This window comes from Leucopleurus acutus (assembly GCF_964270905.1).
Source record: "Leucopleurus acutus genome assembly, chromosome: 2".
Lineage (NCBI taxonomy): Eukaryota > Metazoa > Chordata > Mammalia > Artiodactyla > Delphinidae > Leucopleurus > Leucopleurus acutus.
Window position 1 is genome coordinate 69,398,117 of NC_139143.1, and position 27,793 is coordinate 69,425,909.

Here is a 27,793-nt window from a genome sequence, read left to right on the forward strand (position 1 = left end):
ACTGAAGGCTGCTACTCAGAGTAAAAGTTCTTGTTTCTGTACCCAAGTTCTGATGGGGGTAGCCTGAGAATCTTCCTGAGAATATGGGGAGGCGGAGTTGGAGGCAGGAAATGGAGGCGGGGCTTCGGCTCGCACACCTGTGGCCCCCACCTGCTCATGGCCCGGGGCAGCTGAGGGAAGTTACCTCACCTTTGTTGAACATCTCAGCTCAGAGAGCCAGGTCCCCCAGAGCCAGAGCTGGCAAACTCCTGCACCAGCACCACCAGGCAGCATTTATAACAACGACGAAAATGGGGGTTTGAGGCCAGGCCAAAAAGATGCGGACTCACCCTGAGGAGATGTGACCGAAGCTTATAATTATAAAGACGGCAGATTAGGTGATATGAGCTTACTTACCAATTCCCAGAGTATCAGAAAGAGGAAGCACCCCTGAAGAGACCTTTTTAGGAGGAACAAAGGGAAATGCCACTTACATGGGGTGAGAGGTCAGCAAGGGCAAGACATTTGTGAAACCACTGCCTCCACGCCTGATGACTTAGGCCCATAACTGGCTTCCATGAGTTCAAATTCGTGCATGGTGCTAACACATAGGCTGAATCTAAAAAAAAAAAAAAAAAAAGGTTCTGAAGAACCTAGGGGCAGGACAGGAATAAAGACGCAGACGTAGAGAATGGACTTGAGGACACGGGGAGGGGGAAGGGTAAGCTGGGACGAAGTGAGGGAGTGGAATAGACATATATACACTACCAAATGTAAAATAGATAGCTAGTGGGAAGCAGCCGCATAGCACAGGGAGATCAGCTCGGTGCTTTGTGACCGCCTAGAGGGGTGGGATAGGGAGGGTGGGAGGGAGGGAGACGCAAGAGGGAGGGGATATGGGGATATATGTATACCTATAGCTGATTCACTTTGTTATACAGCAGAAACTAATACGACATTGTAAAGCAATTATACTCCAATAAAGGTGTTAAAAAACAAACAAATTCGTGCATGGAATCCTGATAATCCCCGAGTGTCTCTGTCTGAGAGACTCCTGGGCCAGGAGTAGTTTATAAGGTGTTAAATTTGGGGGCTTCTATCTGTCCCACTGGGACCCTTCCTGCTCTTCGGTGCGGATATTGAAGTAAACGCATACGTGGAAAACGCAGCATTTCCTCTCAGATGCCAGGTAGTCATATCCAAAGGTATTGAAGGAAGGCGTACGGGTGAAGAGACTGGTCCTTTCCTAGTAGTATGACTTAAACAACTGCTTAATTTCTCTAAGCCTCCGTTTTTCCATCCGTCAAACAAAACAAATCCCATTTAGGACGATTTCCCAATCCTGTCAGCGGCAGGGCGGAACGATAAGAAGGTGAATCAACAGTCGGGTCCCAGCAGTCTGAGGAGCAGGCCTAGGGACACGCCCCCCACGCCCACCACTCCCGTACTCCGATTGGTTCTCTTCGGAGGGGCGGGACTGGCTTGCCCGCGGTGGGCGGGGCCGGTAGCGCTGGGCGAGGCCCGTAACGCTGGGCTAGCCTTGGGCCTCCTAGGTCATAGGGCTCCGGACTCTCGAAGGGGTCACCGCCATGGCCGGGTGTGCCCGCGGGTCCGCGCGTGCAGTTCTCGCCTTCCTGCTGGCGCCTGCACTGGTGGCCCTGCTGGTGGCGCCGGCGCGGGGCCGGGGTGGCCGGGGCCACGGGGACTGGGGCGCCGCCGAGCTGCTGCCGCCCCGCGAGAACGCGGCGCTGGTGGCTCGCTTCGTGACGAACGTCTGCGACTGGGGCGCGCTGGCCACCATCTCCACTCAGGAGGGGGTGCGCGGCCGCCCCTTCGCCGACGTCTTATCGCTCAGCGACGGGCCCCCGGCCAAGGGCAGCGGCGTGCCCTACTTCTACCTGAGCCCGATGCAGCAGTCGGTGGGCAACCTGAAGGTGAGCGGGCGGGGCCGTGTGGCTCCGCGGGCCGGGCCGGAGCGCGAGCCTTTTGACTATAGCTTGAATTCTGCTTGCGAAGGAGAGCCAGCCTCGTAGAGTTAAGAATTTGAACCCAGCCCAAACCCCTGCCACTTCTCTCCCGCGCTGGCCGGGCTGACATTGCAGCTTTCCAGTTGTTGGGCAACTAAATACCAGGAATTTCACACACGCCCTCGCCACCGCGCCACTCACTTGAGACGAATTCTTTACCAGCACCAGGAGGACTTCTCAGCCCTGAGTCGTCTTGGGGCACGGTGTCTCATTAACTGGGCTCTAATTATTAAAAGTTTTACCGGGTGTAGAGGCTGTTGGGTAGTTTAGCACTTTGTATAAGTGGCTTCGGGATTTCTCTTTGACACCGTTTCTTTTGAGCTAAGGATTTTCCCTTCAGCAGCATGAAGCGAACAGACAACCTCGTGAATGATTATTGCAGTCTTTAGGCCTCGTGTGCACATGAGCTTCCCTAACACAGGTCATAGAGTGGTGGCCCATGAGCTGATCAGGCCCACAGACTGGTTTTCTTTGGCCCATGCAGATTTCTGTTTTGTTTTTAATAAATCTGAATTAATTATCAACATTCAAAAATGGAGATTGCAACTAAACGTCTAAATTTCTAACTTCTTGAAACATTGGAAGCTCTGTGGCACTGGGGGCCTGCATTCTTTGAGCAGAACCAGAAGCAGCTGCCTCCTTAGCCAAGACACATACACCCCCATTCACCATTTGCTTATTCCCAGCCCACTCCGCTCCACTCCCTTAGACATTTGCTCATAGCAAGCTCATTCCACTCCCACCAGTGCTGTTCAAACTTGGCTGCAAATACAGTCACCTGGGAAGACTTTTAAAAAGGCAATTCCAAGACATTTTACTAAAAACACATTTTATAAAAAAAAAACAAAACACCCCAAATCCCTCCCTGATGTTTCTAATATTGGGGGAGGGCAGTGAGAACCACTGCTATACATGAATATATTTAAACTTTTGCTGATACTATCTTCCTCATTTTAGGAAATGTGGAAACTCAAACTCAGAGGTGCAGAGACTCACTTGTGACTAGTCAGCTAATGGCTGTCAGGTGGAACTTGAGCTCAGGTCTTTGACATCTCTAGAAAAAGACAGTGGTGAGGCACTTGCCCAGGATTTCAGGTTCGTGATTGCAGTGAAAAGGCATGGCCACATCAGAATTAGTCTGACTCTGATGCCATCAATTAACCAGTCAAAGCTGGTTTCTGCTTTCTACTTTTCCCCTCCTTCTGACCTCTGTCTTCTTCCTGTCTGCTCTTGTGTACCCTACCCACCAGATTTACATGAACAAAATACCACTCAGCATTGCCGTCTGCCCAGAAACCTTTAACAACATCTGGCTGCCTAGAGCTGCATAGGATTCACCTGGGTGTTTGTTAAAAATGCAGATACCTGGGCTGGGAATGGAGCCCAGAAATCAGCATTTTAACAAGCTCTCCAGGTAAGTGGTTCTTGGAAAGCCCTGACAGATGCCAGCCTATAAAATACAATCTTGGCTCCTTAGCTTGGAGGTGAACCACCCTTACTACCCCCAGCCCCTGACCTCCCCCCACCTTGTCCCCAACCCCCTTCCCTCAGGAAACCTTTCTTTCAAGCAAATTGGGTTTTCACTACTCCCAGTTGTGTCTTACACTTTCCCAGTTCTGTGTTTTTGCAGTTACCATTCCCTTTACCTTTAATACGTCTTCCCACTTTTGTGCTGATTTGACTATCTTATAAAGCTTTCTAGTGTTTCCATATCACTCCAGGCTGTGCTGACATCTTCTTACTCTGCACTTCAAATACACTTAACTTGGCAATTACTTGGCAATTGGTACCATTCACTTGGCAATTAGTTATGTGCTGCTTTTTGACCTCTTCTGTGTCTTTGTGCTGCATTTTAAAAATTTTATTTATGTCTGACTTTTCAACCAGATTATAAACTTACAGAGAAGGGAAAGACCTTATCTGAGTCTCCCCCTCCCCTATTTTTGGTCTCCTATAGTGCCTTACCTAATAGTTTGTCGACAGCAAATACTTGGCCTAATGATTGCAAAGAGATCTCTTTATGACTCACTGTTTTGATGGGTCACTGTGAGATGGCACAATTCCCCACACAAGACACTTGGGGTTTAAAACACTAAATACAGCATGTGAATTTTACTGTAATCTGTCAACAATGCCTTTTATGAAGCTGATTTCTGAATAAGAAAGAGTTAGAAATTTTGCTTGCATCACATTTTTAATCTAAGAATTCTCTTATTGCTAGAACAGGAATGAGCAGCTTCTCCAATTTTGAAGTCACATGACAGTTTCTGCTAGCACAAGATAACCAAGAAGCATGATTCAGCTACTTTCTTGCTTAAACTGTACAATTAGCTAGTTGAGCCACTGTGGTATTTTTATTCACTAGTTTCACATTAGTCTAATCCTTTAGTTCTTTCAGTGAAGACTAGAGATCAGCCTTGTATTTGGGTGGTACTGTAATTATAATTCCTCTGGTGAATATGGGACAAATTAAGAGTTTAAGAGAAAAAAAGCATTAAAATCATCCTTACCAAGTCAATTAATTTAAAATATGAAACAACATCCAACACACCTCTTTTGGAGAGAGGGTAAAGATCAGTCTCTATCCAAGTAGTAATTTCCCCAAGTGGAAGGTGGTATTTTCCAATTCATTGTTTCATGGAAGAACGGTCAAGCTCTGCGGACGGTATGCAACTTGTGAAATTGATTACCTCTCCAGAGACAGTATTTCATGTGAGAGGTCTTCATTTTCTCTCTACAGGAGAATCCATATGCTACGCTGACCATGTCTTTGGCAGAGACTAGTTTCTGCAGGAAATATGGATTTGATCCCCAAAGTCCCCTCTGTGCTCACATAATACTATCAGGAACTGTTATCAAGGTAAATATTTATCCTACAAGAACAGATACTTGTTTTAGAAGAGCATCATGTTATTAACAATGAAGGAAGAGATATCTTAGAATAAAATAAAATTGATTTGTGGTTGAGATACAGAAGTAGAATATATTCTAGTATGTAATTTCATGAACGCTAACGGTTTTAATCAGTTGCTTTCATATAGGTGTTCAATAAGATATTTATGAAGAAAATGAACTATCTTTTGAAGCCGAACAGATATAACAGCTATTAAGCGCGTATATGAGGAACACCTGATCAGCCAAAATTTATACTCCTGACCATGTTGTACGTTGTACAATATTTCCCACGTTTGGGTTCCTTGTCTCTATATTTTAACAGTGGCTTAGAGCAGAGGGTGGATTTAGTAGGTTAAAAGGGGAGTACCCATTATTAAATACTAGAAATGAATTTAGACAGTTTGCGGTGAGTGCTAGAGGGAAGAGGTTAAATAAAATCGTGGGAAGGGCAAAGGGCGAGGTGTCATGGGAACTGATCTGATCGCCAAGCAGCAGACCACCTTCTTGACCTTGTCAATCATGAATACCTCAGATAAGTTTTATCTGTGGTCTCAAAATTCTATGTGGATGCATCTCTAGAGTTGAGTGTCCTTCACTGGCAAGAGAAAGAGGGGCAGCAGATACTCTTGAGTTCCATTGTGCTTCTTCTAAAGACTTTTATCCTTTGTGTACACTCATCTACGTGTTTAACATGTGCATGTAATGGGATAAAAGTGCTAATGTTACATAGCATAACCACCAGTAGCATTTTATTATAGCACTTTGTGCCAATTACTCTGATAGCTCAGAATTGCTATTTAGCAGTGAAAATTGGTTCTCATGATGGTTTCCCACTTTATTATGGTATGTGTTATCACCAACGTTTGAAATCTCCATTGTTCTCTGCATTTCTTCAAATTTCCTTTACTTCCTCTTGATTCCTTAAGATCAGAATTTATAGTAGATTTTAAATGTTTTCAGCACGAGGGAAAAAAAAAGATGAGAAAAAAATTGTGTCTATGTGTGGTGATGGATGTTAACTAAACTTGTGGTGATTATTTTGCAATGTATGCACATATCAAACATGTTGTACACCTAAAACTAATACAATGGTATATGTCAATTATAGATCGTTAATTTTAAAAATAAAATTAAAAAATTAGGATTTATAACTAAACAAACTCTTTAGGATTTGTGGAATGCTAGAATCACACATTCTTAACAGCCAAGAAAACAAAATGTCACTGCTATGAGTAGGTTTATTTTACGTATGTCTTTTAGGTGAGTGAAGCAGAAATGGATGTTGCAAGGAATTCATTATTCATTCGACACCCTGAGATGAAAACCTGGCCATCCAGCCATAATTGGTTCTTCGCTAAGTTGAATATAACCAATATCTGGGTCGTGGACTACTTTGGTGGACCAAAAATAGTGACGCCTGAAGAATATTATAATGCCACATTTCAGTAAGTATTTACATGTCTTTCATCTTTCTAATATTACAGCCCTTTTAGAAGGTCCTCAACCTTCTAAAGCAAGGGGGTCTTAACCATTTCATGTACCATGGATCCCTTTGGCAAGCTGGTAAGGCCTACAACTCCCCTAGGAATAATATTTTTTAAATGCATGAAGTACACAGGATTACAAAAGAAATCAACTATATTGAAATACCTTTATAAAAATATTTTATAAAATGCGTGGTATAGTAATATGTTGGCTTTTTAATGAATATGTTAAATAATAAGGTCTAGTAGTGCGTCCATAACTTTTCTGCACTTTCAGAGTAGTGAGAACTGAATATATTAAGACATCTGCAGCAACTCTACCATGATGTGAGAGTATCTGCAATTTCTATATTTCTGTTGCTGGCCGTCACAGATACACTGTCACCACTGTGGTTTATTGCCTACGTTCATCATTGAAAAGAATGATACATTTCAGTTAGAGCTTAATGAAAATGAAAACTTTTTCCATCCCAGTTTTTTCCCATCACAACCCCCCTGAACTCTATCTACAAACTAGGACACCAGGTGGAGATTCTATTATTTTTTCTTTTTTTTCTCTGCACGCCATGGCTTGAAGGATCTTAGTTCCCTGACCAGGGATTGAACCTGGGCCGTGGCATTGAACGCATGGAGCCCTAACCACTGGACTGCCAGGGAATTCCTGAGACCCCATTTTAAGGCTATGCTTCTGGGGCCCTGGGTGGAGACCAGTTCTGACCCGTGGTGGCATTTTCTCATAAGAATCAGACCTGGGTGCTTCCAGACCATGAGGGATCCACATCGAGTCCGAGCACGTGACCCCTGTCCTGTGAGCACCTGTGGAGGTGTGTGGTGTATCCCTCCAGGAAGTGGATACTTAGAGGGAAGGAGTCATGGGAGAGAATGAACGAGAAGAACATAACCTGAAGATGGGAAAGGGACAGAAAAGAAGGGTCTGATCAGATTCTTTGAAATTAGGTCAGGGTTCAAATGAAGGAATACAGGGACTTCCCTGGTGGTCCAGAGGTTAGATCTTCGCACTTAGTTCCCCAGTTGGGGAACTAAGATCCTGCAAGCTGCGAGGCATGACCAAAAACAAACAAACAAAACAAAACAACCCCCCCCCCCAAAAAAAAACAAATGAAGGCATACAAGGGACTGATACTTTTCCCAGGCGACACAGGTCACGGTGGCATGTCTGGCAGCCTCAAGGTCTAGCGGATGGTGATGACAATAACAGTAGCAGTAGCGTTTGTTGAGCATTGCTGGCTGGTGCTGTACTGGCAGCTTTACATGTCTGAACTCACTGAATTCTCACTGCAATCCTATGAGTTAGGTAGTGTTTTTCTTCATTTATGAGATAGAGAGCTGATGCGCAGAAAAGAAAGAAACTGGCCTAAAGCCTTACAGCCAGTAAGCAATGGTGCTGGGATGCAAACCCCAGCATTCTAGCTCCACAGCCCTCAACTTGCTTCTAACCAAGACGTTTTGCTGCCCCTCTGGTTACCTTACTGGCAGCTGACCAGGCTTCAATTCCAGTGTAATTTAAACACTTTCTACTTGTAACAGACTGACTGCTGTTTGTGGAGATTAGGGTGACATGCTAAGCTAGACCTGTAGGTTGCAGTTCAGGTTTGGGTTTAAATTCTCAGCATTCGTTTATTCTGTCTTATTCTATTGTACAACAGTTCTGTGGTGAACTATTGACTTTCCACCATGACTGTAAGTCTCTTCATAGCAAAGCTCAGGTTTTAGTTTTGGTTTTTCAATCCAAACTGGACCTAGGACAGTACATGGCACAGAGCAGGTGTTTAATAAATACTGGCTACTTTTCAGGCTGATCCTTTGAGACAAAGATTCTCGACTTCCTTGTTTGAATAAAGAATCTAACAGTCATGGTGTTTATTCCGCTGCCGTGCATGCAGGAGAAGAGACCTGGGCCAGTGATTGTCTCCTGGACACGAAAAGCCATCTTACTTTATAGGAAGACAGAGGTAGCAATTACAACATTATGGCAGGGCAACAAATTATCAAGGAGGAAGGCCAGTAAGATAATAGGCCTGCTCTTTGAGGTTAAAGATCACTTTTACAGGACATAACAATCTCTGAAGTACAGTTATCTTTGTATAAATAATATGCCCGAGGGCAATGCTTGCTTTAATAACAAAATAAAACTGGGTTTTCCCATAAGTCTCCACACTGAATAAGTGAGTAAAATAGATAAATTTGAGGTTCCCACTTAATTAACACAGACGAGTGGGCCTTTTCTGCAGCTCAGAGTTAAAAGGGAGCACTCTCTCCTGTCCTTCTGAGAGGAGGACAGAAGACTAGCCCAGGGTGTGACCCATCCTGAGACAGGACTCCAGAATCCTAGGAATGGGCAGTGACTTGAAGGTGACCTTCCCGAACAGGTGCCTCTGACTCCATTTCAGAGTCCAGGAGTGGGTGCCCCACCATCCCACCCACCAGGTTTGCCATCAGAACTGTTCAATAGCCCAAGAGAGTATACAATAGTCCTTGCCTTGCTGGACTCATATTGAATGGAAGGTTGATGTTCACCCAAAGTATTTGTGCTCATGCTTGAGTAAGCAGTTCTCATAAGTACCAGCAATTGCTTCCTCTCTCTGTTAAGTATGAGCAGCAGGCCTCTGGGCTGCCCACGTGTTCCCTGGCAAAGACAGAGGTAATGAGAGGTCACAGCCTACAAGCCTGCCCGCTCTGCCTTACCTGGAGCTGGATTTCCTGATGGCAGTGGTCGGGGCCGCAACAGGAAAATGGGTCAAGGTCACGTCCCCGGCTGGATGCTGGCTGATTGCTGCTCTTTTGCCCTAATGTTCAGGACCCCTTCTGTTCTCGACTGTTTTTGTCTTTTAAACGTTCAGATATTCTTGAATGAGATGATCACAGCAGCCACAGCTGCTGATGAATGTTTCATCCCGGCAGCATTTGCTAAGTGTGTCAGCATCATACTTGGAGAGGAGGAATGATGGCCGAGATGAAGATTCCTAGCTAGGCCTGACCCTAAACCAGAACTCAGGAATCTGCATTTTAGCAAACTCAGATGATTCTTTTTTTAAATTTTTTTAATTTGCAAATCATATATTTGATAAGGGGTTAATATCCAAAATATATAAAGAATTCATACAACTCAATAGCAAATAAAACAAACAATCCAATTACAAATGGGCAGAGGATCCAATTAGACGTTTCTCCAAGAAGACATACATGGCCAGGTACATGAAAAGATGCTCAGCATCACCGATCATCAGGAAGATGCAAGTCAAAACCTTAATGAGATATCACCTCACATGTGTTAGAATGGCTGTTATCAAAAAGACAAGAAATAACAAGTATTGGTGAGGATGTGGAGAACGGGGAACCCCTATGCACTGTTAATGGGAATGCAAATTGGCGCAGCCACCATGGAAAACAGCATGGAGATTCCTCAAAAACTTAAAAACAGAACTCACATGTTTCCAGCAATTCCATTTCTGGGTATTTATCTGAAGAAAATGAAAACCCTAATTTGAAAAGCTGTATGCACCCCATGTTCATTGCAGCATCATTCGCAATAGCCAAGACAGGGAAACAACCTGTGTCCATTGATGGATGGATAGAAAAAGAAAATGTGATTGCTGTATCTCTCTATACAGATATAGGAATATTATTCAGCCATATAAAAGAAGGAAATCTTGTCATTTGTAACAAAATGGATGTACTTTGAGTGCATTATGCTAAGTGAAAAAGTCAGAGAAAAATACTGTATTATATGTGGAATCTAAACAACAAATAAGCAAACCAACAAAAAACCAAAGCAAAGCAAACTCATAGGTACAGAGAACAGATTGGTGGCTACCAGAGGCGGGGTGGGGTGGGGTGGGTGAAACAGGTTAAGGGGGTCAAAAGGTACAAACTTCCTGTTATAAAATAAACAAGTCATGGGAATATAGTATACAGCGTGGTGACTATAGTTTATAATACCATACTGCAGATTTGACGGTTACTGAGTAAATAGATCTTAAAAGTTCTCATCCCAAGAAAAACATTTTGTAACTCTGTGTGATGATGGATGTTAACTAGACTCCTGATGATCATTTCTCAGTGTATACAAATGTGGAATCATTATGTTGTACACCTGAAACTAATATGTTATATGTCAATTATACCTCAATTAAAAAAAGAAGTGATTGTGTAAGTGTTCAAAAATATAGATGCAGTGTGGCATTTTTTTCTTTTCCTTTTAAATAAATCCTGTATTTAAATCTAAATCTTTTTTTTTTTTTTTTTTTCTTGGCTGTGCTGGGTCTGTTGCTGTGTGGGCTTTCTGTAGTTGCGGTGAGCGGGGCTACTCTTCATTGCAGTGTGTGGGCTTCTCATTGCAGTGGCTTCTCTTATTGCAGAGCACAGGCTCTAGGCATGTGGGCTTCAGTAGTTGTGGCGCTTGGGCTCAGTAGTTGTGGCTCGCGGTTTCAGTAGTTGTGGCTTGCGGGCTCTAGAGCACAGGCTCAGTAGTTGTGGCACATGGGCTTTGTTGCTCTGCGGCATGTGGAATCTTCCCAGACCAGGGCTCGAACCCCTGTGCTCTGCATAGGCAGGCAGATTCTTAACCACTGTGCCACCAAGGAATCCCTAAACTTTTTTTTAAAAAAAAATATTTATTTATTATTTATTTGGCTGTGCTGCGTCTTAGTTGTGGCATGTGGAATCTTTAGTTGCTATGTGCACGATCTTCATTGTAGCATGTGGGAACTTTAGTTGTGGCATGTGGGATCTTTAGTTGTGGCATGCTAACTCTTAGTTGCAGTTTGTGGGATCTAGTTCCCTGACTAGGGATAGAATCCGGGCCCCCTGCATTGGGAGCACAGAATCTTAGCCACTGGACCACCAGGAAAGTCCCATGGACTTTAATTTAAAGTATTAGATTTTATACTCCAATAAAGATGTTAAAAAAAAAAGCATTAGATTTTAGATTATGGAACATTCATATAATGAACCATAAAGCAGTCATTGGAAGTGATGTAATTAGACATGTAAAGATGATCACAATATATTAAGTTTAAAAAGCAAGTTACAAAATTGTATGTGTCATAAATGCCATTTAAAAACATATAGTAAAAATAACATACTCTAGTAATAGAAAAAAAGTTCTGGCAAGACACATTAAAACCTTACAGTATATAATTCAACAATAAAAATATAGTTAATTCAATTAAAAAAGAGGCAAAGGATTTGACATATGTATGAATATTAGTCAGTCATAAAGAAGAAGGGAATCTTGCCATTTGCTACAACATGGCTGGACCTTGAGGGCATTACGTTAAGTGAAAAAAATCAGACGAAGAAAGACAAGTCCTGTATGATCTCACTTATTTGTGGAATCTAAAAATAGAAATAAAAAATTTGAAAAAACCCCAAACCCTGAACTCACAGCTACAGAGAACAGATTGGTGGTTGCCAGAGGTGGGAGGTGGGCGGGGGTGGGTGAAATGGGTGAAGGGGGTCAAAAAGCACAAACTTCCAGTTATAAAATAAGTCATGAGGATATGATGTACAGAATGGTGACTATAGTTAATAATACTGTGTTGTATGTTTGAAAGTTGCTAAGAGAGTAGATCTTAAAAATTCTTATCACAAGAAAAAAACCATAACTATGTGCAGTGTTAGAAATTAAGTAGCCTGGGGCAATCATTTTACTATACATACATATTTCAAATCTTTATGCTGTGCACCTGAAACTAATGTTATGTGTAAAATAAGCATAATACAAAATATACAGTTAGAAGGAGCAGCAAGAAATATGAAAATCTGAAGGAAGGAGAAATCACTTCAGCATAGTGGGATTAGGGAAGGTTTCATTGGAAGAGTTAGCATATGAGTTGGGCCTTTTAAAGATAGCAATTTGATATGTGTGAAAGGAAGAGACAGTATGCTAGGCAAGGGAACGACATAGATTTAAAAAAAGAGCAAGGAATTGTGAGATGGGGTCAAAGAATGGTGTTTAGTTTCACTTGGAGGATGGTAGAAGGTAATTTCAGAAGGTAGGTTTGGGCCAGTTTGTAGAAGACGTTGAGTATGAGATTAAAATGCATATATTACTTTGGATTAGAACAGAAGGATGTGTATGCTATTTTATGGTATCAGTGAAATGACCTCACCCACAGCGTTAGTCAGGAGGGTCCAAGTTATGTCTCTTACGTTGTTAAGAGATGACATTTAAATTTCAGTGGCTTAAGAAAACAAAAGTCAAAGGTTTATTTTTATTTATGCAAATTCTGCCATGGATTTGGGCAATTCTCCAGGACAATTATCCTCCGTGTGTTGGTTGGCTCCACAGTCTGGTCTCTGTGGACCCTGTGGAACCTCCATGTTAACACAGGCTTCCACAATGGCTGTTGCAAGAAAAAAGTTCTGAAAGCTTACCCATCTGGAACTAAGTTACTTTGTTCTAGAAGCCACACATGCACTGCTTCTGCTTACAGCTCATTGGCCAGACGAGTACCGTGGCCCTTCCTAATGCATGCGGGGCCTGGGAAGTATGGTCTCTGTGTGTCTGGAAATGGAGAGGACATGGATACTGAGGAGGCCTAGTAATGTCCACCACACCCAGACTGGCAGAAAATCACTGTGATTCAGAACAAGATTGTATTTACAAACAAAATAGAGATACGTAAGGTTTCTAATACTCTATTAACAGAAATTTCCCCATCTGTTGCATTTACAACTTTCAAATGAAGGAAATATTGTTTACGGTTTATCCACCCACAACACATAATGAGAGGAAGATAGCTACTTATTTCTGTAGTCTGCCTGTTATTATCTCTAGGGCAGCATAAATTGATGTATGTTGTATGGGGCATAAGCTCTGCCGACACACAGCTGACACCTCACTTGGCTTCAGCTGCAAGCTGCGGTCTAGCCATTATAGACCACGTCTTCCAAAGGATGCCTCCTCATCAGAATGTGATGAGAGAGAAGGCCATGCTTAAGGAAAGAAGAACACTGATGTAATGTGTATACACACAGTCGCCTGTATGTGGTGTGAACATGTTACATGATCTATATAAATGGAAGATATTTTGAGAATGGAATGTAGAGCTAGTATGGCTTAGTAAAAGTGCCTGAGCTTTGGAGTCAGAGATCAATAAGCTACAGTCCTAACTGTATGAACTAATTGCTCTGTGACTTCGAGCCTCAGTTTCTCATCTTTTTTTGTTGTTGTTGTTCACACAAACACACGCTGTATTTTATTTTTACAAGAGATAAATAAACTGACACCAAGCATTGTAAATGGATGACCGCAACAAAAGCAACAATGATTGCAATTACCAAACACAAAACACACTCACACTATGTCATAATATTGACATTCAGTCCAGGAATCCTCCACTGTAACAGCTCCTTTACTTTGCAGTGAAAATTGATTTGTATATTTTTTGCCTCTGAGTCCTTGTGGGATTTTTTTTTTATTCAAACAGAAAGTCACAAAAATTATAATCATCCTCATAAGTTCACTCAGTCCCATGTAATTATTTTTTTTTTATCTTGATCTTTTGTTAGCACTTGTATGAATTCATCAGTTTTCCATTAGAGTTCTGAAAATGCTTATTCATTCAGTTCAGCAGTATAGTCAGTTACCAGAAACCTGTACTTGTCAGAGTCTTTTCCCTGAATTCCTTGAAGATGAAAGCCTTTTATAGGAACATTTTTGCAAAAGCATCAGAGTACACCCAGAACTGTCTGTAAATGACAAAAGACTTAAAAATGACCATGGTTAAAGATTTGATGAAAGTTCATAATAATGCAATTGACAAGGAAATTTAGTTATTTCTGAGATATACATTTTAAAGTAATTACTAGAATTATGACTTATAACATTATACCAGAACATATAAGATTTTTAGAAATTTCATGTAATGTCTGAAACATTTATATTAACATATTTCCATACAAATAACCCAAAGAAAATTTAGTATTAGTTGTTTCTTTGTTTGTTTTTTTATACTGCAGGTTCTTATTAGTCATCAATTTTATACACATCAGTGTATACATGTCAATCCCAATCGCCCAATTCAGCACACCACCATCCCTACCCCACCACGGTTTTCCCCCCTTGGTGTCCATACATTTGTTCTCTACATCTGTGTCTCAACTTCTGCCTTGCAAACCGGTTCATCTATACCATTTTCCTAGGTTCCACATACATGCGTTAATATACGATATTTGTTTTTCTCTTTCTGACTTACTTCACTCTGTATGACAGTCTCTAGATCCATCCATGTCTCAACAAATGACTCAATCTCGTTCCTTTTTGTGGCTGAGTAATATTCCATTTTATATATGTACCACATCTTCTTTATCCATTCCTCTGTCAATGGGCATTTAGGTTGCTTCCATGACCTGGCTATTGCAAATAGTGCTGCAATGAACATTGGGGTGCATGTGTCTTCTCGAATTATGGCCTTCTCTGGGTATATGCCCAGTAGTGAGATTGCTGGATCATATGGTAATTCTATTTCTAGTCTTTTAAGGAACCTCCACACTGTTCTCCACAGTGGCCGCACCAATCCACATTCCCACGAACAGTGCAAGAGGGCTTCCTTCTCTCCACACCCTCTCCAGCACCCGTTGTTTGTGGATTTTCTGATGATGCCCATTCCAACTGGTGTGAGGTGATACCTCATTGTAGCCTTGATCTGCATTTCTGTAATAATCAGTGATGTTGAGCAACCCTTCATGTGCTTCTTGGCCATCTGTATGTCTTCTTTGGAGAAATGTCCACCCAGGTCCTCTGCCCATTTCTGGATTGGGTTGCCTGCTTCTTTAACATTGAGCTGCATGAGCTGTTTATATATTTTGGAGATTAATCCTTTGTCCATTCATTCATTTGCAAATATTTTCTCCCATTCTGAGGGTTGTCTTTTCGTCTTGTTTATGGTTTCCTTTGCTATGCAAAAGCATTGAAGTTTCATTAGGTCCCATTTGTTTATTTTTGTTTTTATTTCCATTACTCTAGGAGGTGGATCAAAAAGGATCTTGCTGTGATTTATGTCAAAGAGTGTTCTTCCAATGTTTTCCTATAAGAGTTTTATACTGTCCAGTCTTAATTTAGGTCTCGAATCCATTTTGAGTTTATTTTTGTGTATGGTGTTAGGGAGTGTTCTGATTTCATTCTTTTACATGTAGCTGTCCAGTTTTCCCAGCACCACTTATTGAAGAGACTGTCTTTTCTCTATTGTATATCTTTGCCTCCTTTGTCATAAATTAGTTGACCATAGGTGCGTGGGTTTATCTCTGGGCTTTCTATGTTGTTCCATTGATCTATGTTTCTGTTTTTGTGCCAGTACCATATTGTCTTGATCACAGTAGCTTTTTAGTATAGTCTGAAGTCAGGGAGTCTGATTCCTCCAGCTCTGTTTTTTTCCCTCAAGACTGCTTTAGCTATTCGGGGTCTTTTGTGTCTCCATACACATTTTAAGATGATTTGTTCTAGTTCCGTAAAAAATGCCATTGGTAATTTGATAGGGATTGCATTGAATCTGTAGATTGCTTTGGGTAGTATAGTCATTTTCACAATATTGATTCTTCCAATCCAAGAACATGGTATATCTGTCCATCTGTTGGTATCATCTTTAATTTCTTTCATCAGTGTCTTATAGTTTTCTGCATACAGGTCTTTTGTCTCCCTAGGTAGGTTTATTCCTAGGTATTTTATTCTTTTTGTTGCAATGGTAAATGGGAGTGTTTCCATAATTTCTCTTTCAGACTTTTCATCATTAGTGTATAGGAATGCAAGAGATTTCTGTGCATTAGTTTTGTATCCTGCAACTTTACCAAATTCATTGATTAGCTCTAGTAGTTTTCTGGTGGCATCTTTAGGATTCTCTATGTATAGTATCATGTCATCTGCAAACAATGACAGTTTTACTTCTTCTTTTCCAATTTGTGTTCCTTTTATTTCATTTTCTTCTCTGATTGCCGTGGCTAGGACCTCCAAAACTATGTTGAATAATAGTGGTGAGAGTGGATGTCCTTGTCTCATTCCTGATCTTAGAGGAAATGCTTTCAGCTTTTCACCATTGAGAATGATGTTTGCTGTGGGTTTGTCATATATGGCCTTTATTATGTTGAGGTAGGTTCCCTCTCTGCCCACTTTCTGGAGAGTTTTTATCATAAATGGGTGTTGAATTTTGTCAAAAGCTTTTTCTGCATCTATTGAGATGATCATATGTTTTTTCCCTTCAGTTTGTTAATATGATGTATCACATTGATTGCTTTGCGTATATTGGAGAATCCTTGCATCCCTGAGATAAATCCCACTTGATCATGGTGTATGATTCTTTTAATGTGTTGTTGGATTCTGTTTGCTAGTATTTTGTTGAGGATTTTTGCATCTATATTCATCAGTGATATTGGTCTGTAATTTTCTTCTTTTGTAGTATCTTTGTCTGGTTTTGCTATCAAGGTGATGATGGCCTCATAGAATGAGTTTTTGGAGTGTTCCTTCCTCTGCAACTTTTTGGAAGAGGTTGAGAAGGATGGGTGTTAAGTCTTCTCTAAATGTTTGATACAATTCACCTGTGAAGCCATCTGGTCCTGGACTTTTGTTTGCTGTAAGATTTTTAATCATAGTTTCAATTTCATTACTTGTGATTGGTCTGTTCTTATTTTCTGTTTCTTCCTGATTCAGTCTTGGAAGGTTATACCTTTCTAAGAATTTGTCCATTTCTTCCAGGTTGTCCATTTTATTGACATAGAGTTGCTTGTAGTAGTCTCTTAGGATGCTTTGTATTTCTGCGATGTCTGTTGTAACTTCTCCTTTTTCATTTCTAATTTTATTGATTTGAGTCCTCTCCCTCTTTTTCTTGGTGAGTCTGGCTAATGGTTTATCAATTTTGTTTATCTTCTCTAAGAACCAGCTTTTAGTTTTATTGATCTTTGCTATTATTTTCTTTGTTTCTATGTCATTTATTTCTGCTCTGATCTTGATGATTTCTTTCCTTCTGCTAACTTTGGGTTTTGTTTGTTCTTTTTTCTCTAGTTCCTTTAGGTGTAAGGTTAGATTGTTTATTTGAGATTTTTCTTGTTTCTTGAGGTAGGCTTGTATAGCTATAAACTTCCCTTTTAGAACTGCTTTTGCTGCATCCCATAGGTTTTGGATCGTCGTGTTTTCATTGTCATTTGTCTCTAGGTATTTTTTGATTTCCTCAGTGAACTCTTGGTTATTTAGTAACATATTGTTTAGCCCTCTTGTGTTTGTGTTTTTTACGTTTTTTCCCCTTTAATTCATTTCTAATCTCAGTGTTGTGGTCGGAAAAGATGCTTGATATGACTTCAATTTTCTTAAATTTACTGAGGCTTGATTTGTGACCCAAGATGTGATCTATCCTGGAGAATGTTCCATGTGCACTTGAGAAGAAAGTGTAATCTGCTGTTTTTGGATGTAATGTCCTATAAATATGAATTAAATCTATCTGGTCTATTGTGTCATTTAAACCTTCTGTTTCCTTATTTATTGTCATTTTCGATGATCTGTCCATTGGTGTAAGTGAGGTGTTAAAGTCCCCCACTATTATTGTGTTACTGTCGATTTCCTCTTTTACAGCTGTTAGCAGTTGCCTTATGTATTGAGGTGCTCCTATGTTGGGTGCATATATAATTGTTATATCTTCTTCTTGGATTGATCCCTTGATCATTATGTAGTGTCCTTCCTTGTCTCTTGTAACATTCTTTATTTTAAAGTCTACTTTATCTGATATGAATATAGCTTCTCCAGCTTTCTTTTGATTTCCATTTGCATGGAATATCTTTTTCCATCCCCTCACTTTCAGTCTGTATGTGTCCCTAGGTCTGAAGTAGGTCTCTTGTAGACAGCATATATATGGGTCTTGTTTCTGTATCCATTCAGCAAGCATGTGTCTTTTGGTTGGAGCATTTAATCCATTCACGTTTAAGGTAATTATCGATATGTATGTTCCTGTGATCATTTTCTTAATTGTTTTGGGTTTGTTTTTGTAGGTCCTTTTCTTCTCGTGTGTTTCCCACTTGGAGAAGTTCCTTTAGCATTTGTTGTAGAGCTGGTTTGGTGGTGCTGAATTCTCTTAGCTTTTGCTTGTCTGTAAAGCTTTTGGTTTCTCCATTGAATCTGAATGAGATCCTTGCTGGGTAGAGTAATCTTGGTTGTAGGTTCTTCCCTTTCATCACTTTAAGTATATCATGCCACTCCCTTCTGGCTTGTAGAGTTTCTGCTGAGAAATCAGCTGTTAACCTTATGGGAGTTCCCTTGTATGTTATTTCTCCTTTTTCCCTTGCTGCTTTCAATAATTTTTCTTTGTCTTTAATTTTTGCCAATTTGATCACTGTGTGTCTTGGCATGTTTCTCCTTGGGTTTATCCTGTACGGGACTTGCTGCGCTTCCTGGACTTAGGTGGCTATTTCCTTTCCCATATTAGGGAAGTTTTCGACTATAATCTCTTCAAATATTTTCTCTGGTCCTTTTCTCTCTCTCTTCTCCTTCTGGGACCCGTATAATGCGAATGTTGTTGCGTTTAATTTTGTCCCAGAGGTCTCTTAGGCTGTCCTCATTTCTTTTCATTCTTTTTTGTTTATTCTGTTCCACAGCAGTGAATTCCACCATTCTGTCTTCCAGGTTACTTATCCATTCTTCTGCCTCAGTTATTCTGCTATTGATTCCTTCTAGTGTAGGTTTCATTTCAGTTATTGTATTGTTCATCTCTGCTTGTTTGTTCATTAATTCTTATAGGTCTTTGTTAAACATTTCTTGTGTCTTCTAGATCTTTGCCTCCATTCTTTTTCCGAGGTCCTGGATCACGTTCACTATCATTATTCTGAATTCTTTTTCCGGAAGGTTGCCTATCTCCACTTCATTTAGTTGTTTTTCTGGGGTTTTACCTTGTTCCTTCGTCTGGTACATAGTCCTCTGCCTTTTCATCTTGTCTGTCTTTCTGTGAATGTGGTTTTCTTTCCATAGGCTGCAGAATTGTAGTTCTTCTTGCTTCTGCTGTCTGCCCTCTGGTGGATGAGGCTATCTAAGAGGCTTGTGTACGTTCCCTGATGGGAAGGACTGGTGGTGGGTAGAGCTGACTGTTGCTCTGGTGGGCAGAGCTCAGTAAATCTTTAATCCACTTGACTGCTGATGGGTGGGGCTGGGTTCCCTCCCTGTTGGTTGTTTGGCCTGAGGCAACCCAACACTGGAGCCTACCTGGGCTCTTTGGTGTGGCTAATGACAGACTCTGGGAGGGCTCACACCAAGGAGTACTTCCCAGAACTGCCGCCAGTGTCCCTGTCCCCACAGTGAGCCACAGCCCCCACCCCACCCCACCCCCCCGCCTCGGCAGGAGACCCTCCAACACTAGGTGGTAGGTCTGGTTCAGTCTCCCCTGGGGTCACTGATCCTCCCCCGTGTGTCCCGATGCACACACTACTTTGTGTGTGCCCTCCAAGAGTGGAGTCTCTGTTTCCCCCAGTCCTGTCGAAGTCTTGCAATCAGTTCCCACTAGGCTTCACAGTCTGATTCTCTAGGAATTCCTCCTCCCATTGCCAGACCCCCAGGTTGGGAAGCCTGACGTGGGGCTCAGAACCTTCACTCCAGTGGGTGGACTTCTGTGGTATAAGTGTTCTCCAGTCTGTGAGTCACCCGCCCAGCCGTTATGGGATTTGATTTTACTGTGATTGCGCCCCTCCTACCGTCTTGTTGTGGCTTCTCCTTTGTCTTTGGATGTGTGGTATCTTTTTTGGTCAGTTCCAGCATCTTCCTGTCGATGATCGTCCAGCAGGTAGTTGTGATTCTGGTGTTCTGCGGGAGGGAGTGAGAGCATGTTCTTCTACTCTGCCATCCTGGTTCCTCTCCCAGATGATTCTTTAGTACACTAAAGTGGCTGAAATTAACTTGAGATCTTAAACTTTCAGATTAGAAGTTTCTCTAGTCCTTCCCTAGAATGAATTAACTTTTATGATTTGTCAACTCAGTTTAATGACATAATTTTTCTTCCCCTCTCTTCCCCTCTCTAGGTGAAGCAGCATGTGGCGAATTTAACCTCACGTGCGAAGTTTCTTAGGAAGTTTCATGCAGACTTAAAGCGCTTAATGTTTCTTTATGGAAAGTTTCCCAGAATATTAGACAGTTTTCTTTCCTTGCTTGCATGTTTACAGAATTGAGATGGATTGTTACTGCATTTCTTGGAAGATGAGATTGCTGGATATATTTATATATATTTTTGTATTTTGAAGCCATGTTCAGAGACATGTCATTCATTATGATCAAAGAAGTTTTGTTCCATCAATTCCAAATAGTTTGCCAATGGTGCTCCTTAAAGAGGAGTGGGTACCAGTTTTAGATTGCCCATTGGCATTTGAAAGTACTCAAGTACGTGTTTTTAATTACTGAAAACCACTGTGCTGGGGAGAGGTGTCATGCCTCCACGGCTGCTGCCTTAGCCTGTATTAAGGGCTTGGCTCCTGTTACAGTGCACCTGAATAAATCTTGCCAAGACAAACATCAGTGATGAAACACAAATGGAGCATCCCACTCATGGTCCATTTGTGTCTGACAGTCCTGGGTGGTGTTGATCCAACAACACAGGGCAAGACTATTTCTTATAAAGAAGTTTAAAAAAAGCTTTTGAAGTCTAAAGTGATAATTATCTAGAACAAAGGAAGTTCATAAAACTTCCTGAATTTGATTTAATCAAGGAAGTTCATAAAATTTTCTGATTTTGATTTCCCCAGCTAGGTGGACACTGTATAATTAGTTTCCTCCACTCAAAATACAGAGACACAAGCACACTTTTTTTTTTTTTTTTGCCCCAAAATGAGATTGCGAAGAAAGAAAAGAAAGGAGGGGATTTTGTGTGTAAGTTGTTTCTGGTGTTCTTTTCTAAGTTAAGTTGACGCAGACATAGACCAGTTTAAACCAGGGCCCAAATCCATCTCCCAACTGCTCTCCCTAGCTTTTTTTCTAATGCTACTCTCAACAATGAACTAAGCCTTCCTCAACTGCTTCAAATCTCTAAATGGCTTCTAATGCTGTTACTACCTAAATCATGTCATCAGAGGGAAAACAACGTGACTTTTAGAAAAGAAATCACATTTCTTCAGAAGGGAAAAAACTGTTTGCTTTTATTACCTATATACATGATTTCAGAAGACTGTATGAGATCCTTCATAAAGAGCTGTGTCAGGAGTCAAGCAACTGAATCCTTAAATGGCTAAGAGAGAGGAAGTTGAATATGAGTATGAAGACTACAAAATGAACTTATCTGAAATTGAGCAAACAGCTTCTCTTTAAGAAAAATGATGTATCTTAAACTTGGTAGAGTAGGTTTCTTATTCAAGGCATTAATAATTAAAAGCATTATTTTCATGAAATATGTTGGATTTATTTTCTTACGCAGAGATGTTAATATTTATTACATGTTTTTTCACTGTCCACTGTTGAAACCCTTTTGTGTTTTTATTTTATAATCAACTTCTGGCTGCTTCAAAGCTGAAAATGAAAAATTTGACTCTTTCCTATTGGTAAACAGCTCATCATGTCTTAAAATTTGGGGATTGGCCAGAATGCAGCCTTTGTCAAGGATCTTCCCTCAGGGCCTTGGGTGCCAAGGTACCTTGTGATAGAATTAGGTTGAGAGTGTCTATCTGTATTTCTCCCTTTATCCAGTTATTGTGAGTTTTCTCTTCATCATTTGGTACCATGTAAAAACATTTGTATTCAGGTAAGATACAATTATCACAGTGGAGTGAACCACTTTTTCACGGAAGGTGCTGCAGATTACTTTATAATTGAATGTGCAGATTGTCCCCATTATGTTATGATTGACCACCAGAGGGCACTGTGGACCACTTTTTGTGCCGGTGCCGGTTCTTGTACAGTAAGAACAAGAACTTACATGCAGGGACACGTTCCAAGACCACCCCTCCCCCCGCCCACCCCCACCGTGGATGCCTGCAACCCAGGATGGTACCAAACCTATATACTATGTTTTTTCCTATACATACATATGATAAAGTTTGATTTATAAATTAGGCACAGTAAGAGACTATCCGAATTGCCAGCATCACTACTCTTGTGGTTTGGGACCATTATTAAGTAAAATAAAGGTAACTTGAACACAAGCACCGTGATGCCAAGACAGTTGCTACTAACTGACAGGTAGTATTGATATACACAGTGTGGATTCGCTGGACAAAGGGCTGATTCGTGGTGTAAGATTTCATCATGCTACTCAACACAGCACACACAATTTAAAACTTATGCATTGTTTGTTTCTGGGATTTTTCATTTAATATTTTAGGACTGAGGTTGACCACTGGTAACTGAAACCGCTGAAAGCAAAACTGTGGATAAGAGGTGACTACGGTATAGCAGAGCTAATCAAGCCCACCATGGGTTGGGATGGGGGAGATGGCCTCGATGAGATGACCCTGGAGTAAAGGCAGCCCAGCAGGGCAAGAGGAGAAGCCGAGGCCTGGTCTCATGCTGCTGCCGGTTGGCTTCCATGGATCTATCCCTCCCTGTCAAGTGCTTCATGACCTGCTGCAGAACTGGGGCAGCGTCCTGACCCGAACCAAGTAGGAGATGAGTGTCTTGGTCGGCGACTAGCGTTGGCCCAGAGAGCAAGGCAGGCCCTGATCAAGAAAAGAGAAAATCAGAAGGAGGAAGAGGGAGCAGCCAAGGAACCCTGAGCCGCTGAGTCCAGGGGGCTGCGCTTGGCGGATGTTGTCTTGGCCTTGGATCTGTGCTCAGCTGGTCAAGGCCATTTATTTATTTAAAATTTTATTTTATTTTATTTATTTATTTTTGGCTGCGTTGGGTCTTTGTTGCTGCACGTGGGCTTTCTCTAGCCGTGGCAAGTGGCAGCTACTCTTCGTTGCTGTTCGCAGGCTTCTCATCGCGGTGGCTTCTCTCGTTGCAGAGCATGGGCTGTAGACATGCCGGCTTCAGTAGTGTGGCACGTGGGCTCAGTAGTTGTGGCACGTGGGCTTCAGTAGTTGTGGCTCGCGGGCTCTAGAGCGCAGGCTCAGTAGTTGTGGCGCACGGGCTTAGTTGCTCCGCGGCACGTGGGATCTTCCCGGACCAGGACTCGAACCTGTGTCCCCTACAGTGGCAGGCGGATTCTTAACCACTGCGCCACCAGGGAAGTCTTCAAGGCCATTTATCTTTACCAGGCTATGGCCAATAGTCATGGTTTATTCTGTCTTTTAGTCCAGGTTCAAATTCCTTTCAAGTATGAGGTGGAGTGGGGAAAAGTCCTTTATGACATGAGGCAGGGCTCCATGAGCCAATGCATACATATTCTGATTGGAGGTTGTTCATGTCATGTTTCCCTTCTTAGTAATACTCAGACTGAAGATCACAAAGTCGTTGAAGAGCAGACTCTACTTTCCTGTGGTGGGGCATGTTTTCAGTTTTAGTACTGAAAAAAATAACGTTCTACTTTGTGTAAAACTGGTAGGTCAATATTTTTAGGGAAATTCCAAACTGTCACTACAAAACAAGGTACTCTATATATTTTCATCTGAGAAGACAATGATAACCTTTTTGGAATTAAGGGAGTAACCAGTAAAACTGTATCTTTTCCTTAGTTTTTTTTCCTTACTATTTATTGTAAGATATATATTTTTGTGTGGAAGTTACACAGAATAAAAGTTTAAAACTGAATAATTTCACCAGCCAGCATGACAGCTAATATATATATATTTTAACTTTTTTTTTGGTTTGTTTTTTTAGATGTTGGGGGTAGGAGTTTATTTATTTATTTATTTTTGCTGTGTTTGATCTTAATTTCTGTGCGAGGGCTTTCTCTAGTTGTGGCAAGCGGGGGCCACTCTTCATCGTGGTGCGCGGGCCTCTCACTATCACGGCCTCTCTTGTTGCGGAGCACAGGCTCCAGACACGCAGGTTCAGTAGTTGTGGCTCACCAGTTGCTCCGCGGCATGTGGGATCCTCCCAGACCAGGGCTCGAACCCGTGTCCCCTGCATTAGCAGGCAGATTCTCAACCACTGCGCCACCAGGGAAGCCGACAGCTGATATTTTGCTGTGTTTTCTTAGAAAACACATCTTTGCTTCCATGAAATGTTTAAATATAATTAAGATCATGCTAAAGTTGATTGTGTGTCACGCTTCCTTCACTTAATCATAAGCTTATGTTACTGGAAACCATTCATAAAGATGGCTTAGAATGGCTGCAAATATTTCATCAGGTTGATCTACTTTGGCTACCAAATAATGGTCTATGTTAGCACTCTGTTGCTAGTGACAGAAACCCTAGTCAAAGTAGTTTAAGCAAAAAGAAGAGTTCATTGATCTTAAAATATTCCTTCAGAACTTGCTCTTCATCTCCTGGCTCCTCTTTCCACTGTGCTGGTTTTAACTCCAGTCAGCAATCTTAGAGCAAAGAGGATGCATCTTTCCCAGCCAGGGGAGCCCTTCCTAAATAATCCCTGTGTCTGGGAATGGGGTTCCCTCATTGGCCGAGACTCCATCCTATGTCTTCCCCTGCAGTTGGGGATTCAGCTCAGCGCTCGTCAGAACCATGGGGACTGGGAGAATTTTGAAGTGGAGGTCTTGAAAGGAAAGAAGAAGTTATGTTAACTGAAGGGAGACTGGACAGGCAAAAGCTAAGGGCTGTTACCACTTTCTCCAGTATTTGAACATTTAAGTTACTTCCAGTTTTTCCTTGTTACAAGACAGAAATCTTTATGCATGGAGTATTTTCTACATTTCTGTTTGTTTCCTTGGAGAGATTCCCAGCAGTGGAATTCCCAAGCAAAGAGTTGGTGGGGGCGGGGGGTGGGGGAGGTGCTTCCCTGGTGGTGCAGTGGTTAAGAATCCGCCTGCCAATGCAGGGGACACGGGTTCAAGCCCTAACCCGGGAAGATCCCACATGCTGTGGAGCAACTAAGCCCGTACGCTGCAACTACTAAGCCTGTGCTCTAGAACCTGCGAGCCACAACTACTGAAGCCTGCGGGCCTAGAGTCCATGCGTCTCAACAAGAGAAGCCACGATAATGCGAAGCCTGCGCACCGCAACGAAGAGTAGCCCCTGCTCACCGCAACTAGAGAAAGCCCGTGCACAGCAACAAAGACCCAACACAGCCATTAAAAAAAAAAAAAAAAAAAAAAGTTGGTGAGACCTATTACACATTGCCCTTAAGGCTTTATATCAATGAACAGTCCTGCAAACTGTATGAAAGTGCTCACTCTGCACTGAATTTATAGGTAAAAATAATACTGTGTGATTTTAATTGGCAACTCTTAGGTAGTGTTACCACTACCTAAAAACCTCAATAAACACTAGTTGCTTTTCTTTCCTTTGCTTCAAATATCAGTTGGTAACTATCGGTTGAGTTTTCTAAAAAACTAAAAGTCATGATTGTCATAGGACTTAATTTTATAAAATAGGTTCTTTCACAGCATTTTATCTAATCCTTGCAATAAGTCCAAGAAGTAAGTGGGACACGTTATTTCCCTTACTTTGGGGAGGAGGTTGGAGTCTCCAGATGGTCAGCCTGGGGGCGTACACACAGTTGCCTGTCAGACCCTGTCCTTAAACCTAGCTCTGTCTCCAAGAATCTAATGACCCCTCACCTGCTGGTGACATCTGAGTCCTTTGAAGAAATGTCTTAACATTTGTATTAGAGGTGTGTAGTTTAAAAAAAAATGTCAAGGGCTATGTGTAAGAAAACCCTAGGTTTTCACAGGTAGTGTGCTGACATCTTTCAGGGCCACCAGTGGGGCATACAGGAGAGAGTGTGAGCTCTGAGGCCAGGTGGCTGCCTTCAAATCCCAGCTCAAACACAGCCAGCTGGCCTTAGGCAAATGCTTTGCAAGAGGGTCCCCTGGGTAGGAAAGTCGGGGATGATACCTAGGGTGGGGGACTGGTTATTAGTGTTGTTTAGTCTCCATCACGATGTGGGATAGCCCAAGGCCCCTCATGACATGGTCAGGCTGTACAGGAGCAAAGGACCAGCCATTTTCTCAGTCATAACACTGCAGGAAGGTCTCCCCTGTCATGTGTCAGTCACTGGTCTCCACTGGGCCTTGGGGGACACCCTCCCCCATCATGTGCTGGGTGCGTGCCATGCAGGAGCAGAGCAGGGGTGGGGAGTTCTGGGGTCCTGTGGTGAAACCTGGTCAGAGGTCAGCAGCCAGCTGTGGAGGAGCCGGGGAAACTGTAGTTTGACATGACAGTCGCTAGAGGTCCCTGTGGAACTGCATTGAGCTGCCCAGGGAGGGTCGGCCCAGAGCAGAAAAATCCTCCCAAATCCTCCCATCGTGGAGCCAGACCAGCTGCACCGCTGGAATTCCAGGCCCCCTTTGTCTTTTAACCATCCTGTGTTCCACTTAAGCTGGTGACTGTCCTAAGGGACTGTAAAGGTCTAATGTTGGGACCCACCTGTCCCTCTCCAGCAGTCCGTAGAGGTGGGCCCCCTTCAGGCTAGTTTCTGGGGCAAGAAAACACAGGGCTATTTTTGGAGGGGTTGTTCCCCAAGGGCCAGGCTGGGCTTAGAGAGGATTTCCCAGCCAGCCAGCTGCCTCTGCCCCTGCAAACTCAGTCAGTCCTTCCCCCTTGCAAGTGACAGAAATGCGATCTGCATGAAGTCAGAGCGTCTCAGGCATAATCAGGGCAGAGTCCTGCAAACCAACAGCCAGAACCTCGTATGGAAGCCTGGTCACCGGGCCTGCTCCTGGGTCAGTGTGGGTGACCAGCCGGGAGCGGAGGGATCACAGCACCCAGACACAACCCTGTGCCTCACCCTGGTCAGGGTTGGGGTGGGTGGGGAGATAACAGCTGGCAGGGCTGAAAGGGAAGTGGGCACTGGAGAGGCAGGAAGAGCGAAACCTAAATGTCAGTTCTGGATAGAAGACAACTTGGGAGGGGCATCTAGTCCAGCTCTTTCATCCCTTGTTTTTGAATGTTTGAATTTTATTTTATTTATTTTTTAATTTTCTTTCAGGTTTCTGTCATCTATATTTTATTTTTTAAATTTTTATTGGAGTATAGTTGATTTGCAACATTATGTTAGTTTCAGGTGTACAGCAAAGTGAATCTGTTTTACATATACATATAGCCACTCTTCTTTTAGATTCTTTTCCCATATAGACCTTTACAGAATATTGAGTAGAGTTCCCTGTGCTATACAGGAGGTTCTTATTAGTTATCTATTTTATATATATCTTTTTTAGGAAGAGAAAAGTTTTATTTTTTTCATGTCTCAATTACAAATACAAATCAGACGACTTTTTATGTAACAAATATTTACTGAGCCTCAAGAATGTGCAAGGCACTGTACCAGGTCTTGTGGGATTAGGTAGCCCTCCAAGAGCTGCTTTTCTGACAAAGGAACCCAAATATCTCTATTTCTCAGGATGTTTTTCAGTCTCAAGTAATGGAAAATCCACCTAA

General features: G+C 42.1%; 1 protein-coding gene across 2 annotated transcripts; it reads left to right on the plus strand.

The window, feature by feature from the left end:
* Positions 1 to 1,518: 1,518 nt before the first annotated feature.
* Positions 1,519 to 21,748, plus strand: CREG1 (cellular repressor of E1A stimulated genes 1; the record flags this gene model as incomplete). Of its 2 annotated transcripts, XM_082832681.1 has the most annotated exons (4): positions 1,519 to 1,913; positions 4,747 to 4,866; positions 6,162 to 6,346; positions 20,393 to 21,748. In XM_082832681.1, exons 1-4 carry the CDS (start codon positions 1,569 to 1,571, stop codon positions 20,394 to 20,396), a joined length of 654 nt encoding a protein of 217 aa, XP_082688807.1. In that variant the 5' UTR covers positions 1,519 to 1,568. The 2 variants fall into 2 exon arrangements, with proteins under 2 accessions (XP_082688807.1, XP_082688808.1); XM_082832682.1 differs by lacking the exon at positions 20,393 to 21,748 and having other exon boundaries at positions 6,162 to 6,350.
* Positions 21,749 to 27,793: the final 6,045 nt, after the last annotated feature.